General features: G+C 49.4%; 1 protein-coding gene across 2 annotated transcripts in view; it reads right to left on the reverse strand.

Moving 5' to 3' along the window:
• Window positions 1–3,969: 3,969 nt before the first annotated feature.
• Window positions 3,970–17,286, reverse strand: part of SLC13A3 (solute carrier family 13 member 3) — a 99,025-nt gene continuing 85,708 nt past the window's right edge. For both annotated transcript variants that reach the window (XM_081559408.1, XM_081559409.1), the window contains 4 exons: window positions 16,471–16,583; window positions 8,157–8,318; window positions 6,935–7,072; window positions 3,970–5,708 (listed from right to left, as the gene is read on the reverse strand). In XM_081559408.1, coding sequence (XP_081415534.1) covers window positions 5,532–5,708; window positions 6,935–7,072; window positions 8,157–8,318; window positions 16,471–16,583 — 590 coding nt within the window. In that variant the 3' untranslated portion in view covers window positions 3,970–5,531. The remainder of the gene's footprint in view (window positions 5,709–6,934; window positions 7,073–8,156; window positions 8,319–16,470; window positions 16,584–17,286) is intronic.

Raw genomic sequence — 17,286 nt, forward strand, 5'->3', positions numbered from 1 at the left:
TTATGTGAAAGTCGCTCAATTTAAAAGCTAGAATTTTTTTAAAAATGAAAAACCATGGTGCAGGCCAATCGTGGTAGGTCTGAGGTCCCGCATGAGGGCCACTGGATTACAGGCTCTGCAGGAACCTCAGTGGACTGGTGCAGGGAGCTGTCTAGCTGTTTCTCTGCTGCAGGGGCCCTGGGCTGGAGCCTGCAGACCTGCACTGAAATGCCAGCTGTGCCACTTAGTGTGCTGTGTGACTTTGGGAAAGACACTGTCTCTCTCTGAACTGTAATATATTCTGCTATGAAGAGAATACTAGTACCTACTTCTTAAGGTTGAGAATTCAATGTGATAATGTATGAATAGGGTCCGGTAAACAATAGATAAACTTTCCAGGCCTGTTCCTTTCAACCTGGGCTAACAGCTTGGCCCGAATGAGCCCCAGGCTTCTCAGATCAGATTGTACAGGCCTCTGTGATGCCCACTGGACCAGAGCCCTGGCCTGAGCCTCATCACAAAGGAAACTTCAGATCCTTGTGGTGATTGGAAAGGAGAGTCTTGGGAAGACACTGTCATTTGCTTAGTTCTCACACTGGCATCAAGGAGCTGATTGGTTAAGAACCATGTTGGTCATCTCTCCAGGGCCACTAGTGGATGCACAAAATCTGGGAGGATGGGAGCAAAGGGAGGGAAGGGGCAGAAGATATTTTTGGCTTTTTTCAGCAAATGTAGGCAGTCATCTCTGCCTGTATAAGTGCTGGTCTGAGTTCAGGCCCACAACATCCGGAAGGAGTGTCTGAATCATCAAAAATAGAATGAATTTTGTTAAGGGGAATTTCTGGGTAGAGGATTCAGAACCATAAGACAGAACAGAAAGAGGAAGTGGTAAGTCTTCAGATCTGGAATCATAATCAGAAGTCCATAGAATATCAGTCATTGAGTTTTATAGCTTGCGGGTATAGTATGTTGCCACCATCCATTCTGTTGGCTTGAGAAGGTGGAGAAGTGGCTAGATTCTTATCAAGTAGGAAGTGCTTGCCTAGAAAAATGATGTGAGTCACATACATAATTTAAAAATTTCTAATAGTCACACAAAACTGAAATTAATAAAATATTTTATCCAATCTACTACATCCAAAGTATTATCCTTTCAACATGTAGTCAATACAAAAAATTACTGAGGACCTGGATGAGGTGCACCAAAGGATCCCCTTGCATTCTGGTTTCTGTTGTTGTGATGGTAAATTTTATGTGTCAACTTGGTTGGGCCACAGTATCCAGATAAATATTATTCCAGGTCTTCCTGTGAAAGTGTTTCCAGATGAGATTTTACATTTAAATCAATGGAGTTTGAATAGAGCAGATTGCTCTACCTTGTGTGGTGGGCCTCATCTAATCAGTTGAAGACCTGAATAGAACAAAAGACTGACTTCTCCTGAGCAAGAGAGGATTCTGCCAGCAGACTCCCTTTAGATTTGAACTGCAACTCTTTCCATATATACACATCTTGTTGGTTCTAGAGAACCCCAACCAATACATCTGGGTTGGGGAGCCCCAGGAGAGCTGAGAGAGAAAGGGGAGGAAGATCCAGGGTGGCTACCTCCATATGGGGTCACCAAGGATTGGATATGTCCCTGGACTAAAGTTGCCAGCTCTAGGTCAGCATCTGTCCTTGAGCCCTTGGGCTGTAAGGTGCTTCTCCATGGCTGGTCCTACCTCCCATCTCCACCAGGGTCCATGCTTTCTCTTGTGGTTTCCATAAGCGACCATCTGCTCACACCTTGCAACTAGACCCTCTACTAAAATCTCCTCACATGAGCTAGTTTATGTGTTTGCCATCTCCTTTTGAGACCCTGACTATGATGCCCATCTCTCAGATGGGGAAACCAAAGTCCAAACAGTCAAGGACCTGCTTAAGGTCATGCAGATGATGTGGGTGGAGCCAGGTGTCTAATGCGGTTCATTGAACTCCTACTCAATGACTTTGATTCCCCTCACCCCCATTTCCCATCAGGGTTCCCACTCCCCTGCCCACATGACTCTGCTCTTCCATTTGATGTACGTGCTGAAATCTGTCCATGCTCACTCTATCACTCCTACCTGTGGCCATGTTTGCACAGTGTGAAATAACCCCCATTCTCCAGTGATGGCCTCCAGCGCCTTGGTACCTCAAACAACACTGGCATGAATATCCTCCTATATTGTCTCTTCAGGGGTCCCGGGGGTAATTTTGCTGGGATATAAGCCCAAGAATACGATGGGCCACAGGGAATGCCAATAGTGAATCTTCCTGATGACTGCCAAGGTGCCTGCCAGGACGACAATGGTAGTTTGCTGTCTTGCCAACAAAACATGAGGGCTTCTGTGTCTTTCCATTTCACCATCACTCACTGTCTACTTCTCTAGTTTTTGCTAGTCTGATGGGTGTATTGTTGAGTCTTGGTTTAACTCGCACATATCTGATTACAAGCGATTTGAGCATCTCTTTAGACACCTGCTGGCCACTTTCACATCCTTCTCAGAACGGCATATTTGTATCTTTCACTCAGTTTTCCCTCGAGCCCCATGATGGAAGGCTTCCAAAGTTGGTGGCCAGCCATCTTCTTCCCTGTTTGTGGGTGACACACCTCCCATCAAGGTACGAAGTTATTTCCCTCTCATTGAACCAGGCTAACCCTGTGACCTGCTTTGACTGATAGAATGCATTAAAGTTGATGTTTTGGACTCCCAAGCCCAGGCCTTAAGGGGCCTTGTGGCTTCTGCTTTTGCCTTCTGAGAAGTCCACTGTCACATACCGCAGTCCAGGCTGAACTCCCGAGAAGCCACATGACCCTGGGGGTGTCCAAAGCCACCATGGACATTCCAGCTCCAGCAAAACCCCCAGATGAGTGGCCCCACCCACACCATGTACAGCAGAGATAAAACCATACCTGCTGAACTCTGACTAAATCCAGAAATGTGTTGCATTTTTAGGCCCTGAACTTTGGGCTGATTTGTTAAGTAATCACTGGGGAACTAAGTGCTTTGTCTTTGTCTCTTTTGACTTCTGGGTATTTCTTGCGTGTTATAGATGAGTTACTGGTATATTTCTAATGACTCTGTACCACCCCTGCCATCCCCCTTCCTCCCACAGTACCGTGAGCACATGACTGACTCCTACTGGTCTTGGTCCAGTGCTGCCTCCTCAGAGAAGTCCTCCCTGACCACCCCAGCTAACATAGCCTCTGAGTAGGTTTGTCACACCGGCCAGTTCATTTTCTTCTTAAAATGAACTTAGCTCATGTTATGACCCAGAGTCACATTATTTGTTTACCTGTCTACTGCCTGTCTCCCGGAATAAGTTCTATGTGGCTAGGGACAGTGAACTAGCATAAAATAGGTTCTAAATAAATACCGTTGGATGAATAAATGGAAGAATAAGTGATTAAAGAAATGAGCCAAATAAACCCTTGGTCAAAGAGTGAGATTGTTTTGTCATAATTTCTAGCATAGATTTATTTATCAAATATTTACTGAGCACCTACTATGTGTCAGAAACTTTTCTCAGTATTGGACGTACAGCACTGAACAAAAGAAAGTTTGCATTCTGATAGGTTTATATTCTAGAGGACAAGAAAATTAATAGAAAATAAATAATACAGCATCCTGACTAAATACAAGAAAACTATAGCAGGACAAGGGGTTAAAAAATAATGAGGTGATATTTAGACCTGATGGTGAAGGAAGCTTCTCTGGGGCAGTGACATTTGAGCAGAGACCTGAATGAAGTGAGGAAACAGGCATATATTTGGGAGCAAAGTGTTCTAGGCAACGGGAACAGCACGTGCAAAGGCCCCGAGACAGGAGAGTTGGAGTGTGTGGCTGGAGTGGAGTGGAGAAAGGAGAGCAGTAAGGACATGAGATCAATTCTGTGACACCCCAAGTTCCAGAATGTGGGGTTTTGCAGCTCTTTTATGGCCACCAAGGCAAATGATTTCCAGGCCCAGGGTTGATTAACATTCTTTATTTTACAGCATTTTCAATCAGAAGTATTTGAAATCATGATTCATCTGGTGATAAGCCCCTTGGGTTTCTCTGTGAATGAACTTCTCCCCTACCCCTTCCTGTGGGAGGGCATCCCCCACCCCATCCTGTGGGAGGGCACCCCCCAGTCCCGGTGGGCTGTAACTGTGACTCACTCCTGAAGGACCCCCTACAGGAAGGAGGGGAGCCTCCTCTTCCTCCTCCCTGCTGCTCCCAGGGAAGCATCCGTGACTCACACATACCGTTCCAAGAACAAGTGCGGTCCCGGGGTGCGGCTCCCCAGCCGAGCCGCTCGGGGCACCACATCCCCCGGAGGCACAGGGAGGGGGGCCATGAGGTTTCTGGGCCCTCAGCTGGGCTGACGCCCGGCCGCTGATTGCACAGACACTTCCTGAGCGCCCGTCGCGTCCAAACTGCACTGTTCCCGGGGGTAGGGGGCACTGAGACGCTCCTGCTTGAAACGTGGAAGAAGCACATCCTTCAGGACGGGCCCCACCAGCCCCCGGCTCAGGGGACATCATCCTCGTCTGTAGGAGAGGATTACGGGGTTTCCCTGCCTAAGACACTGGACGTTTTACGAGGCCTTGATTTCTCTTTTGACTTTTCTCTCACCCCTGGAAAACGTGGCCCTTGCTAATCACACGTGCTTACTACCTGGGATGGGGGCGGGGAGGCAAAGAGCGGCTCCAGGAACAAGAAGAAGCCGGCAGTCACGAAGGCCCGTGTGGGAGGCGCCCGGCTGGAGGAGCCATGGGCCACCTGTTAGGGGGCATGACCCACACTTGGCCTGACCCTGGAACTGTGGCCACACTGATTCAGACTAATCAGGAAAATCAGAAAAAGCTTAGGTAGAAAGGTCTGGAACTCCCCATTGTGTGCTCGGGAGCCCAGAGAAACAGCAAAGAGGCTTTGCGCCATCTCCATGTCCTCAGGATGTCATCTGTCCCTCCCCCTGCCTCCAGGGCCTGAAAATAACCCCAGCTTCTGGGTATCAGCAGGGGTGATAGTCAAACAACTGGTACAGAAAGGGCCCCCACCCAAGCAGAGCACACACCAGCTGGGAACAGCTGGAACAGCTGAACTGGGACACGGCAGCCCCAGCCTCTTGAAGGAAAGTGACCCCTAAAGGCAGGATGGTCTTTCCAGATGGTAACCTCGCATCGTCAGTGAGGGATGCTAGCTATGCCTCCTGCCCCAACTGTTCAAGACAAACACCATTCCGGATTGGCTTACTGTTGCTGAAACTGGGCTTTCTTGCATCCTAACCACAGATCAACTCAGAGATAAAGGAGCTTGTTTCTCAGGCAGCAGAACTGGGAGGAAGCGGCTCCCTGAACTGTGTGGGAGACGAGAAGGTATCCTAGATAACGAGACTGTGGACTCAAGTGGACCACTGGAAGTCACCCTTGCTTGCTGTGTACTGGATCACAGAGAAGAATTGCTTGATCAGCCTGTGGGGTCCCAGCAGCAGAGGATGGCGAAACCCTCTGGGAGGGCCCAGCCCGAAGAGAGTTCCTGAGGGAGACTCAGAGGGTCCGATATGTGCCGTTAGCCAAGCTGGATGGCAGTGCTGTGACGTTGGCTAAGTGGATGTCGGCCCAGTCTGGGAAGGTGCCCAGCTGGAAGATGGTCTGTGCCCAAGTATTCATGGCCAAGCTGAGCAGCAGAACGCCCATCAGGTTCATCAGGAGTCCCGTCCGCACCTGCAAAGGAGCCCAGAGTGAGGGAGGGTTCTACTCGAGGCCCATTATACAGATGGGGAAACTGAGAGTCAGAAAGTCTTTCACCCAAGATGGCACAGCTGGGGAAAGATGGAGGGGGAACACAAACCCAGGACAGTTGATATCCAAGACCCTTCCATCTTTACATGCCCTAGGCTGACCCTCAAGGAGCTGAAAATGTCCCCTTTCGTTGAGTGGTTTCTAGGTACCAGATGCTGTTCCATGCAGGTGTCATAGAGCTATGTCATTTACCCTGAAAGCAACCCGTTTAGGGTTGTTGTTATTATTATTCCCATTTTATAGAAGAGGAAAACGAGGCTCAGAGCAGTTGGCTCACCCAGCATCACGCAACTTGAAAACAACCTACTTTGATCATTAAACATCGCCCCCTGCTTTGCATTTCCTGTCTCCTTGGAGGCAGGCCTGTGTCTCCCCTACCCTGCACCACCCCCGCGCCTGGAACACGGAATGTGCTCAGCAAACACTTGTACAGTGAATGAACCAATGAATGCATGAGTGTCTGTCTCCCCGGGCCCCTGCTACCTCTCTGCTCTGTCAACTGCCTCTCACTCTCGCTTTCTCTCCATTTGTCCTGCTGGGGTCTCCATGCCTGAAGACCCTACGTCGGCTAAGAACTAGGTGAGCAGATCCCTCTTCTCTATTGCGCCGGTTTAGGGTCTGCAGCCCCTGAACTCCATGGCACAATCATCCCAGGCAGCCAGTGGAGGGGGAAGGGCGGAAGGAAGCAGGCCGAGGAAGAGGCTCAGCTTGGAGGAGAGTCTTGCTAAAAGCTGGGACCTCCCCCCACCCTGGCCACCGGCCTTGGCTTCTGTCTCTTCTCCAGGTGACCGGGCACTGAGGTGCACCCCTACGTCCCTGGCGTGGTCTGCTGCTCTGTCTCCCCTAGAGATGCTGCCGGGCTTGGAGCACTTGGCCAAGCAAGTCAGAAGACAGGGCGGTGCCTAGAGAGAGGGGAAGGCCCTCATCTCCGAAGCCAACTTTGGAAAGCAGTGGCTGAGTCGGTGCTTCCTGAAATCACCTAAGCAATCATCCCAGAGTGTTTGCTAGAAGTATAAATTCTGGTCCCACTCAGAATGACCTATTCAGGAATTGGGGGGCGGGGGAGAGCGGGAGTCCTGCCTCGATACCTTGCCCACCCCTGGTCCATCCACTTCTTGGGGCCTCTGCTAGAATACGCCTGGACTCACCATGTCTTTGACCAGCAGATGTCCGGAGGCAAAGGCGATCGAGTTGGGGGGCGTCGAGACTGGGAGCATGAAGGCGTAGGAGCAGCCGACGGTGCCAGGGATCATCAAATACAGCGGGTGCACCCGCAGACGGATGGCCTGGGCCCGGCAGTCAGGGGCGAGACCGAAACAGAGAGAGACAGAGAAACCACACGGGAGATGGAGGCAGGAGGAAAGTGAGGGACACGGAGACAGATGGAGAGACAGGAAAAGAAAGAGCCAGAGATGTACGGAGAGAGAAGGGCGGAGTGACAGAGAAGAAGAGAGACAAACGAGAAGATGAATTTAAAGACACACGGAGAGAAATGCAGCCAGAAATACAGACACATGGGCCGAAGGAGAGACACACAGACAAGAGGAGAACCACACAGAGACAAGAGAGGACGTCCCTAGGTTAGCAATGTTCCAAGGCCACAGGCAGTTTATCAGGGAGGACGGGCAGGGGAAATTATTCTAGAACACTCCCTCTCCAACTTGAGTGCCTATCAGAGTCACCTGGACGGCTGGTGGCCCCACCTCTCGCAGAGTTGCTGAGTCAGCCTGTGTGGGGATTTGGGGGCGGGGGTGGTGGCAAGAATTTGCATTTCTGACAAGATCCCAGGTAATGCTGCTGGTGCTGCTGGTCCAGGGACCACATTTTGAGCATCTGAATTCTGAAACCTCACGGCCTCTGCCTGGTCCTTCTCAAATGGTCTATACAAGTAGGTAGAGAGCAAGGATGCTGCTAAACATCCTACAATGCAGAGAGCGTCACGTAACAGAATTCTCCGGCCCCAGATGTCCACAGTGCTGAGAAACCCTGCTTTAAAGGGAAACTAGAGCTTTGCCTACTGTTAGAATTTCTACTATGGTTATCTGTCTACTCAGATTTTCTACTTCTTCTTAATCCATATTTGGTCATTTCTATTTTCCTAGAAAACTCTTTATGTCACCGTGGGTTGCTTTTCCAAAAGGAGGCCCTCTGGTGTGCTTTGAAAATATTTACTGTTTATGCATTTCTTAGAGGAAAAAAAAAAGACAGTATTTTTAAAAAATCATGGTTCTGACACTTTTATGCATGTTGGATGAGAATGATGACAATTGTGGCCCCCTGTGGAGCTCCCAGGATCAAGAAAGAGACTGGTGAACCTGTGCTGGGGAGGGATGTTGCCCTCCCATCCCACGACCCTGTGAGGACCCTCACCAGCTCCGCCAGGATGGGCAGAAAGATGATGATCGTGGCCGTGTTGCTGGCGAACTCGGTGAAGAAGGCGACCACCACGGTGATGAGCAGCACGGCCAGCACTGGAGGCACATTCTCCAGGGGGTGCAGCTGCCCGCCGATCCACGCCGACAGCCCCGACTCCTGCGGAGGGAGGAAGCAAGAGCACCTCTTCACACCCAGCCCACCGCCGGCTGCCACCCCCGAGCCTGGGCCAAGTGGGAGGGGGTTAGGATTGGCCACAGCGATGACAACTACACTCTTTCACATACAAGGTGACTGAGGTTCAGAGAGGGTGGGTCACCTGCGCAAGGTCACATATTCAATCAGCCTCTCTGCTTCCCAAGCTGCTCTCTACTCCATACTCCACAGGCCCAGGGCCCAAACCCCTGGATCCTTCAAATAATCTATGTGGTTCTCCTAATAGTTTATTTGGTTCGGGTAGCCCTAACTTGAGTGGGAGAGGGGAACTGGAACCTCCATGTTAAATCTTCTCATTCTGCCAATGACAGCTATCACTTCCAAAAATATTAACATATTTATACAAAATATTCATTATTAAATTTTATAATTATTATGTATCAACATATATTAAAAATATAATATATATGATATATATATCATATATAATCAGCTAGAAGTCAAACACAACACAATGAATGTGTGCGTGCTCAGGTGCTATGTCATGTCTGACTTTTTGCAACCCCAGACTGTAGCCCACCAGGCTCCTCTGTCCATGGGATTCTCCAGGCCAGAAAACTGGAGCGGGTTGCCATTTTCTTCTCCAGGGGATCTCCCTAACCCAGGGATCGAACCCATGTCTCCTGCATTGCAGGCACATTCTTTACAACTGAGCCACCAGGGAAGCCCAGCACAATGAATAGGTTTCCAATAATAAGGATATTTATGATGATTATTACAATGATGGTACACAAGTACCACCATTATTATTTGTATTATTATTCATTATCAAAAGAATCACCAACCATTCAGCAAAGTAAACATTCCTTCCCATGTTACAGAGAAGGAATCCCAACTTGGCGAAGTTTTTGTGACTTGCTCAGTGTCCCCCAAATAGTGGCTAAGATGTATTTGGCACTCAGGGCCATGGAGTCCATAAACTAACATTCTCCTGCAAAGCGCCCTGTCACCACGTACCCTCCAATGGACACACCAGACTGTCACTGCACCTCTTAATGAAGGGCAGTGCCCAGAGCTGACCACAGCTCTCCAGGGTAGATTATCCCCTCTCTGACTCCAGACTCCATCTGCCATCAACGCTGCAGAATTATCTCCAAGCTCTCTCTCTCTGCTGACTTCTCCAGGAATTACTTTACTTGCGGGTATTTAATAATGATAGTCTCCCCTTTCTGCTCTCCAGGCTTCAAATGTATCCTTAATAACCCAGAATCCAGCGCACCTTCGTTAAGTCCCCAAAGCGGGAAAACTGATGTAAAATTGTGCTCGATGCTGCCTCCTGATGGTGCCACGCGGCAATATAGCAATAAGGCTACAGGGGCGCCGCCTGTAGGTCGTTTTCTTGGCAAAGATAAAGCAGTTGTAGGCTTAGGAGCGGATCAAGGCCGGGGTTGGGTCAGACCCCTAACATTTAGCTAAGTGTGTGTTTACCACAGCCCTTTTATCAGTGCAGTATCTTTTGGTACTAACACACCTCGGTTTATCAGAGAACATTATGCATTTCTTTTGTGTTGAATAGAAATTTTGCTGTTTATCCAAAACTAAGCTTTCATAGTGGATTTTAGAATAGTTGACACAAATAAATTTTACTTGTCCCTACACCATGACTTAACAGTTACCTTCAAGGAATGAATAATAAATGCTTAAAGATAGTTTTCCCTAGAAGAGATCTTATAAAATAAGATGCTTCTTTTACAACCGCACTGTTTGATAACCTAGAAATTATAGTGTATGGCAGAGTCCAGACCCCAGCCCCTCCTCTGGTTCAGGGAACCCTGCAGGGAAAAATGGGGCCACTAGTTTTTCTCAGAGGCCATGGCTCTGGCAAAGAGACTGACGGCAGTGTGTGTAATTAAATGGAGGAGGGCTGGAGAGAGGGAATATTAATGACTTGGATGAATGAGGAGCCAAGAGCTTCCCTGTAGCCGGGCCTCTGGGTGCCAGGCTTCCAGCCAACGTCCCCACAGCCACTCAGGGCCTTGGCTCAGTTTCCGTAGCTGGAGGGAGGTCTGGCAGCTTTGCGAGAGAGGAGACCCCCCAGCTGCTCTCGGGGGGACTCAAGGGGCTTCACCTGCCCTTTCCTGTTCCCTTAGGAGTCAGAAGCTCTGTTTCCATGGAAACACACAGCCACAAGGTTTTCCCAGGGACTCCAGGAACAGTAACTCGCAAGGGCAGAGGCGGCATGCCCAGGAGGTGAGGAGAAAGGGTTTTGGAATCAGATTAGGCTTGTCCCCCCACCTTAATCCATTCTGGCTGTGTCTTCCTTGGCAAGTAACTTAACCTTTCTGTGCCTCAGTTCCTTATCTGTAAACTGAGATGCGATAGTGCTTGTCCTCAGGGGTTCCTGAACTGCCTGGCTAGTTCAGTCGGTAGAGCGTGTGACTCTTCTCTTCATCGCAGGGTCATGCATTTAAGCCCCATGTTGGGCGGTTGCTCTTCAATGTTTGGGTTTCCTTTGTGGTTCAGCTGGTAAAGAATCTGCCTGCATTGCGGGAGACCTGGGTTTGACCCCTGGGTTGGCAAGATCCTCTGGAGAAGGGAATGGCTACCCACTCCAGTATTCTTGCCTGGAGAATTCCATGGATTGTATAGTCCACGGGGTCGCAAAGAGTCGGACATGACTGAGTGATTTTCACTTTCACTTTAGGGCATTATAGTTGGGAGAAAAGGAACTAATCTCTAAAGCACTTAGAAAAGTGCTTGGTACTAGGTAAGTGCCCAAAACACGCCATTGGCCATTAGTGGCATCAAGTCACGAGATGCCAGCGGTGGTGGAACACTCAAGAATTGCCTTGAGTAGTAGTTGTCAAACTGTTCCTTACAGCCCACAGGGACGCCAAGAGGTGCCTGCGGCCACTGATGCAGGATGAGAGGGGAAGGCGGAGCTGGCAGGATGGTGACCCCTCTTTCTCCTCCTTTCACACTTCCATGAGGTCCTTTCTTCCTGATCTCGCTGATATACAGAAGGGTCAGATCTTAAAGGATGGTGTTATGGTAGAAGTGAAATGTTTCAGGCTGAAATCTCCATTGAAAACCCTTGAAAAATCTCTTTAAAGCCTCATAAAGACAGTAGGCTCAGCTGTGTGTGCACAACTTGAGGTAAGAATTCTTAGGTAGGGACTTCCCTGCTGGTCCTACAGTTAAGATGCAACTGAAGATCCTGCATGCCACAACTAAAACCCAGTGCAGCCAAATTAAATAAATAAAGTAATACAATAAATATTTTACAAAGGACTGATTTTTTTTTTTTTTAAAGAATTCTTAAGTGGAGAGAGCCAGTGAACTTGATTAAAGGAAAAGAAGAAAAGACTTCATGCACATGCATGAGCATTCAAACCACTGTACTGCTTACACGCTGTGTGGCACTGGGCAAATTAATGAACGTCTCTGTTCCTTGCTTTCTTCAAAGTACAGGTAAAAACAGTTCCTATATATAATAAGTACCAAACAGGGCTTACTATTATTTATTTAACAAACACTTAATACAGTGCTTATTCTATGCTGAGAACTCTTCTCAGTACTTTGCTAACATTGACTTATTAATCTTCAGAACAGCTCCACGAAGGAGTGGTAATGTGGGTGCGTGTGTGCCCAGTCATTTCAATTCTCTGTAACCCCATGGACTGTAGCCTGCCAGCCTCTTCCGTCCATGGGATTCTCCAGGCAAGAATACTGGAGTGGATTGCCATGCCCTCCTCCAGGGGACAAACCTGTGTCTTCTGCATCTCCTACACTGGTAGGCAAATTCTTTACCACTGTGCCACCTGGCAGGGATGAAGTAGTATAGTTACCTATATTTTATGGTTGAAGAAACTGAGGCACAAAGAGGTTGTGATATGCTCAAATAAGTGAAATGAGTTTGGAATTTTGAGCTCAGAATCTGGCTCTTACTTCATAATGCTACCTCTCCAATAAAATGATAAGAACAATAATAATAATAACTTTCCAACAGAAAATGAGGGATTCAGGGGAATACACATGTTTCTACTTGCCTATAGGGTCTATTCCATCCTGATTTAATACCAAGTTATATCACCTGAATATATTTGTAGATAAGTTTGTTGTGGATAGAGATTAAATGAGGTATACATGAAGGTGCCAGAATTAGACCAATTTTTAATTCATGAGACAATAAAACTATGATAACAATAAAAGCGGTGAGCCCTCTGCATCAGCCCCCTGCCAGGTACTTGCCCTCCTTCATGTCATCGGTCCTCAGAACATCCCATGTTACAGGTCGTGTCCAACAAATACTTACTGAGCGAGCATGTTAGGTACCAGGACTTTTCTACATGCCTAGAAGAGCAATGGAGAAGACAGATATGGTCCTTGCCCGCATGGAGCTTACATTCTAGTAAGAGAGACACCAATAAACAAATGAATGGGATTTCCTTCGGGGGGGGCAGTTGTTGTTTGCTGTTTAGTTGCTAAGTCATGTCAGACTGCTTTGTGACCCCCATGAACTGTAGTTTTCCAGGCTCCACTGTCAGTGGTATTTCCCAGGCAAGAATACTGGAGTGGGTTGCCATTTCCTTCCCCAGGGTAAGGGTGGAGAGTCTTCACAACCCAGGGATTGAACCTGCGCCTCCTGCATTGGCAGCAGATCCTTTACCACTGAGCCACCAGGGAAGCCCACAGCCTGAGGGGTAGATATGGCTACAGGAAGTAATTAGGGTGACAAGAGAGAGAGGGGGGCTGTATGTGGGGCGAGGCTACCTTAGATATGGTGCCAGAGAGGGTTTCTCTGAGGATGTGAACTTGAAGCCGAGACCTGAGGGTAAGGACTCAGAGATCTCAGGGAAGAGCATTCGGCAGAGGGAGGAAGCAGGTGCAAAGGTCCTGGGGGTGCAAATGAGTTTAGTGTGGCTGAGGAGCAGGTCAGTGGGACTGGAGAGGAGCCCTGAGGGGACAGAGATAAGAGCTGATGTCGGGGTGATAGGCGGGGGCTGTTCTCTGGAGGCAAGCCTTCAGACTAGAGTCTAAATACATGGGGGAGTCATGGACAGTTCGGAGAAGGCAATGGCACCCCACTCCAGTACTCTTGCCTGGGAAACCCAGGACGGAGGAGCCTGGTAGGCTGCAGCCCATGGGGTCGCGAAGAGTCGGACATGACTGAGCGGCTTCACTTTCACTTTTCACTTTCATGCACTGGAGGAGGAAATGGCAACCCACTCCAGTATTCTTGCCTGGAGAATCCCAGGGATGGCGGAGCCTGGTGGGCTGCCATCTATGGGGTCGCACAGAGTCGGACACGACTGACACGACTTAGCAGCAGCAGCATGGACAGTTTTGCAGCAGGAGGAAACTAGTGTGAACATCAAGCCGATTTAAGCAAGTTACTCACGCTCAGCACAAGCACTGGGGTCTGCTTCCAGCCCCTCAGAACCAGCAGGTGGGAGTCTACACATCCAGGCTCACTGTGGGCCCGGTCTGAGGGCCTCCAAGCCCCAGGAGGCCTGGCGGTGACCTGGCAAGGGCACTGGGCAGGGGTTGGGAAATAGGACGGGCCACGAGCACTCTGGTCCCTCCTAGGACAGGCCGCCTGGGGAGGGGCTGGTACGAGCAGGGGTTGGGGGAGGGGGCAGCTGTCACACAAAGTCTTTGTTCCACAGAAACCCCGGCCAACTGCCCAGGGCTGGGCCAGGAGCCAGACTGGCCTCCCCAGCACGCTCAGCAGTCCTGCAGCCCAGCCCCCACTGCGAGCTGGGCTTTGTTCACCATCCCTGAGCTTAAAGAAGCCTCTGGGGTGCAGGTCAGGCTCAGGGTGAGGCAAGAGCCATGTCATCCCGTTAAATGGCACCATTTCCACTGAAGAGCTCAGGGCAAGAACCTCCACTTTTCCAATCCACTTAGTAATTATAACAACTCTATGTGATGGGCACCATTACTGTGCCCATTTTACAGATTAGGAAATGGAGGCACACAGCTCAGAGGTGGAGGACCGACTCCAACCCAGGCGGTCTGGGTCCACCGCTCATGCTTTCTACCTTTGCCCTGCATGGCCTCCTGAGACCTGGCTAACATGCCACTTCCTCCTGGAAGCCTTCCCTGATATGTCCCAAGTAAGAGGCAGTAGTGAGAGGAGTCCGACAAGTTCAAATCCCAGCTCTGCCCCCTGTGAGCTGTGTTCCCTCGTGCTCTGGAGCCCGTCTGCCACAATTAGAGAATTGGTGTGCTGCCATGGAAGATCCTGCATGACACAGCTAATACCGGTGACTCAGATGGTAAAGCGTCCGCCTGCAATGCAGGAGACCTAAGTTTGATCCCTGGGTCGGGAAGATTCCCTGGAGAAGAAAATGGCAATCCACCACTCCAGTACCCTTGCCTGGAAAATCCAATGGAGAGAGGAGCCTGGTAGGCTACAGTCCATGAGGTCACAAAGGGTCGGACACAACTGAATGACTTAAAAAAGACCCAACACAGCCAAATAAAAATAAATAAATAATATTTTTAAAATCCTGAATTTTACAAAGTAAGCAATCGGAGAAGTAATTTCAGCTTTCTTTCACCTTAATTTCCGATTGACCCTTAACTGGCTGTGGTTTTGAAATCTGGGGGAAGGGTGGGGCCCAGCTTCATGAGCTGTGGGTTCAAATACCACTCTGCCGGCTTTTGGCTGCACAAACATCGGTAACTTATTCAGCCTTGAGTTGCCTCTGTTTCATCTTTGGAAGGAGGACGACCACAACATCTACTCAGAGGTGCCTTTGAAGATTATGGATGAAACTGGAGCCCATTATACAGAGTGAAGTAAGCCAGAAAGAAAAACAACAATACAGTATACTAATGCATATATATGGAATCTGAAAGATGGTAACGATAACCCTATATGCGGGACAGAATGAGAGACACAGATGCATGGAACAATTTTATGGACTCTGAGGGAGAAGGTGAGGGTGGGTCGTTCTGGGAGAATGGCATTGAGACATGTGTATTGTCATATGTGAAACAGAGCACCATTCCATGTTCGATGCATGTGACAAGGGCTCGGGGCCGGGGCAGTGGGATGATCCAGAGGGATGGGAGGGGGAGGGAGGTGGGTGGGGGGTTCGGGAAGGGGAACACATGTAAACCCATGGCTGATTCTTGTCAATGTATGGCAAAAACTATTACAATATTGTAAAGTAATTAGCCCCCAAGTAAAATAAATAAATTTATAAAAAAAAAAAAAGATTAGCGGAGTCAATATTTGCATAGTGCTTCCCCTGGTGCCTGGCACTTGGGAAGTTCTCAAGAGTGAGTGTTAGGAGGCTAGACTCTGAAATCAGATGGGACTGGAGTTCAAACCTCAGTGCCTAAGCAGAGGGCAACTGCATGACATCAAGAGAGCTGCTTAATTTTTCCAGGCCTCAGTTTTCCTACCTGTAAAATGGGGATAAAAATATTCCCTAGCCCTGAGGGTCAGTGTGGAGATTTCATGAGCTAACAGGTTACTACATGTTGCACTCTGAGGCTGCACTTCCACTGAGCAGGTCTGGCTGTGCTGAGAACATGAGCCTCCCAAAATTATTCTCTGTCAGCGCCTCGCTCACCCCAGTCTAGTCCTGGCTCTGCCTCTGTGCTCACAGAGCCCTTTAGTGCATTAATAGTAACACCAAGTAGCTAATATTCATAATACTGGGCTCTAGAGCCAAACTACCTGGCCCCTAACCCTGAGGACATAGCTGTGCGGCCTTAGGCAAGTTACTTTACCTCTCTGTGCCTCAGTTTCCTAATCTACAGAATGGGGATAATGGTGGCATCTACCTCATAGGCTTGCTGGGAGGTTTAAATACATTAATATGTGTAGAGCATGTTGAACAGTGCCTGTTGCAGGGTCAGCCTGCTACGGTGAGTCCTCTGTTCTCATAGGACCCTTGGGTCATGATATTAGTATTAGTAGTACTGATACAATGCTCACTGCCAGGTCCTCGAGGTTCCACACTGTACCATTTTCCTCTCTCTCTGGGCAGCACTAGGCACGGCACGGAGCTGTGATCATTCCCACATGGGAGATGGGGCGTCTGTGCGGCCGGTGGGGCTCGCTCAGCCCCACACTTGCAGCTGCCCCAGGACAGGCACTCACCTCCCCAAGCTGCCTGCCGCCTGCCCCTCTTACCTCGCAGCCTTTGGCCATGGCGAAGCCCCCTCCCAGGAGAAGGATGATGTTCCAGGGCACCGTGTCCTGAGCCCGCTTCCACGTCAGCAAGGGCACTGTCTCTGTGTTGGGAGCTGGGCAGAGAGAAGACGCTCAGCCTGGGAGGGGGTACCCAGCTCCTCCCAACCCCCCCCCCAGCATGGAAGGGACCCGACACACTCTCAGGACCCTCAACCAGAGGAGAGGACACCAGCCCTTGCAGCCCCATCTCCGCAGGGACACGCAGGGGTCTCCAGGAAGCCACAATCTGGCTTCAGCTTCCCATTTGGGAGTTTCAGGGAAAAAAAACACAATCATCATGGCAAGGCATTTGCTCTATTCAGAATCTTCTGGAATTGTGCAGTTCACATGCAGAACATCCTTTCAGTTCCTAACAGCCCTTCTGGGTAAGTGCTACTTTCCCCCTCGTTTACACGAGAAAAGGTCCTCTTTGTAACTGAACGTGTACAGAGAAGAGAAAAAAAGAGGAAGGAAATTCAGGAGAGTAGAAACCGAGGGAATGGCTGGTCCATGGAATTATGAGGCAATTTGTATTTCTTCAAAAGCAGTGGATAGAACAAGGGGCCGGCGAACGTCTGCTGAAAAGGGCAGGAGAGGCACTAATTCAGGTTCTGCAGGTCTCTGTCGCGGTCAGGCTGCCACGGAAGCATGGAAGCAGCCACAGAGACGGCAGACACACGTGGACGGGGCAGCGTTTCCACAAAATTCTATTTGCAAAGCGGGTGGCAGCCAGATTTGGCCCACGGGTGGTAGTTTGTTACCCCTGCACTGAGAGCA

Source organism: Giraffa tippelskirchi, chromosome 13 (assembly GCF_054371585.1).
Source record: "Giraffa tippelskirchi isolate mGirTip1 chromosome 13, T2T-mGirTip1v1.2.pri, whole genome shotgun sequence".
In the NCBI taxonomy this organism is placed as follows: domain Eukaryota; kingdom Metazoa; phylum Chordata; class Mammalia; order Artiodactyla; family Giraffidae; genus Giraffa; species Giraffa tippelskirchi.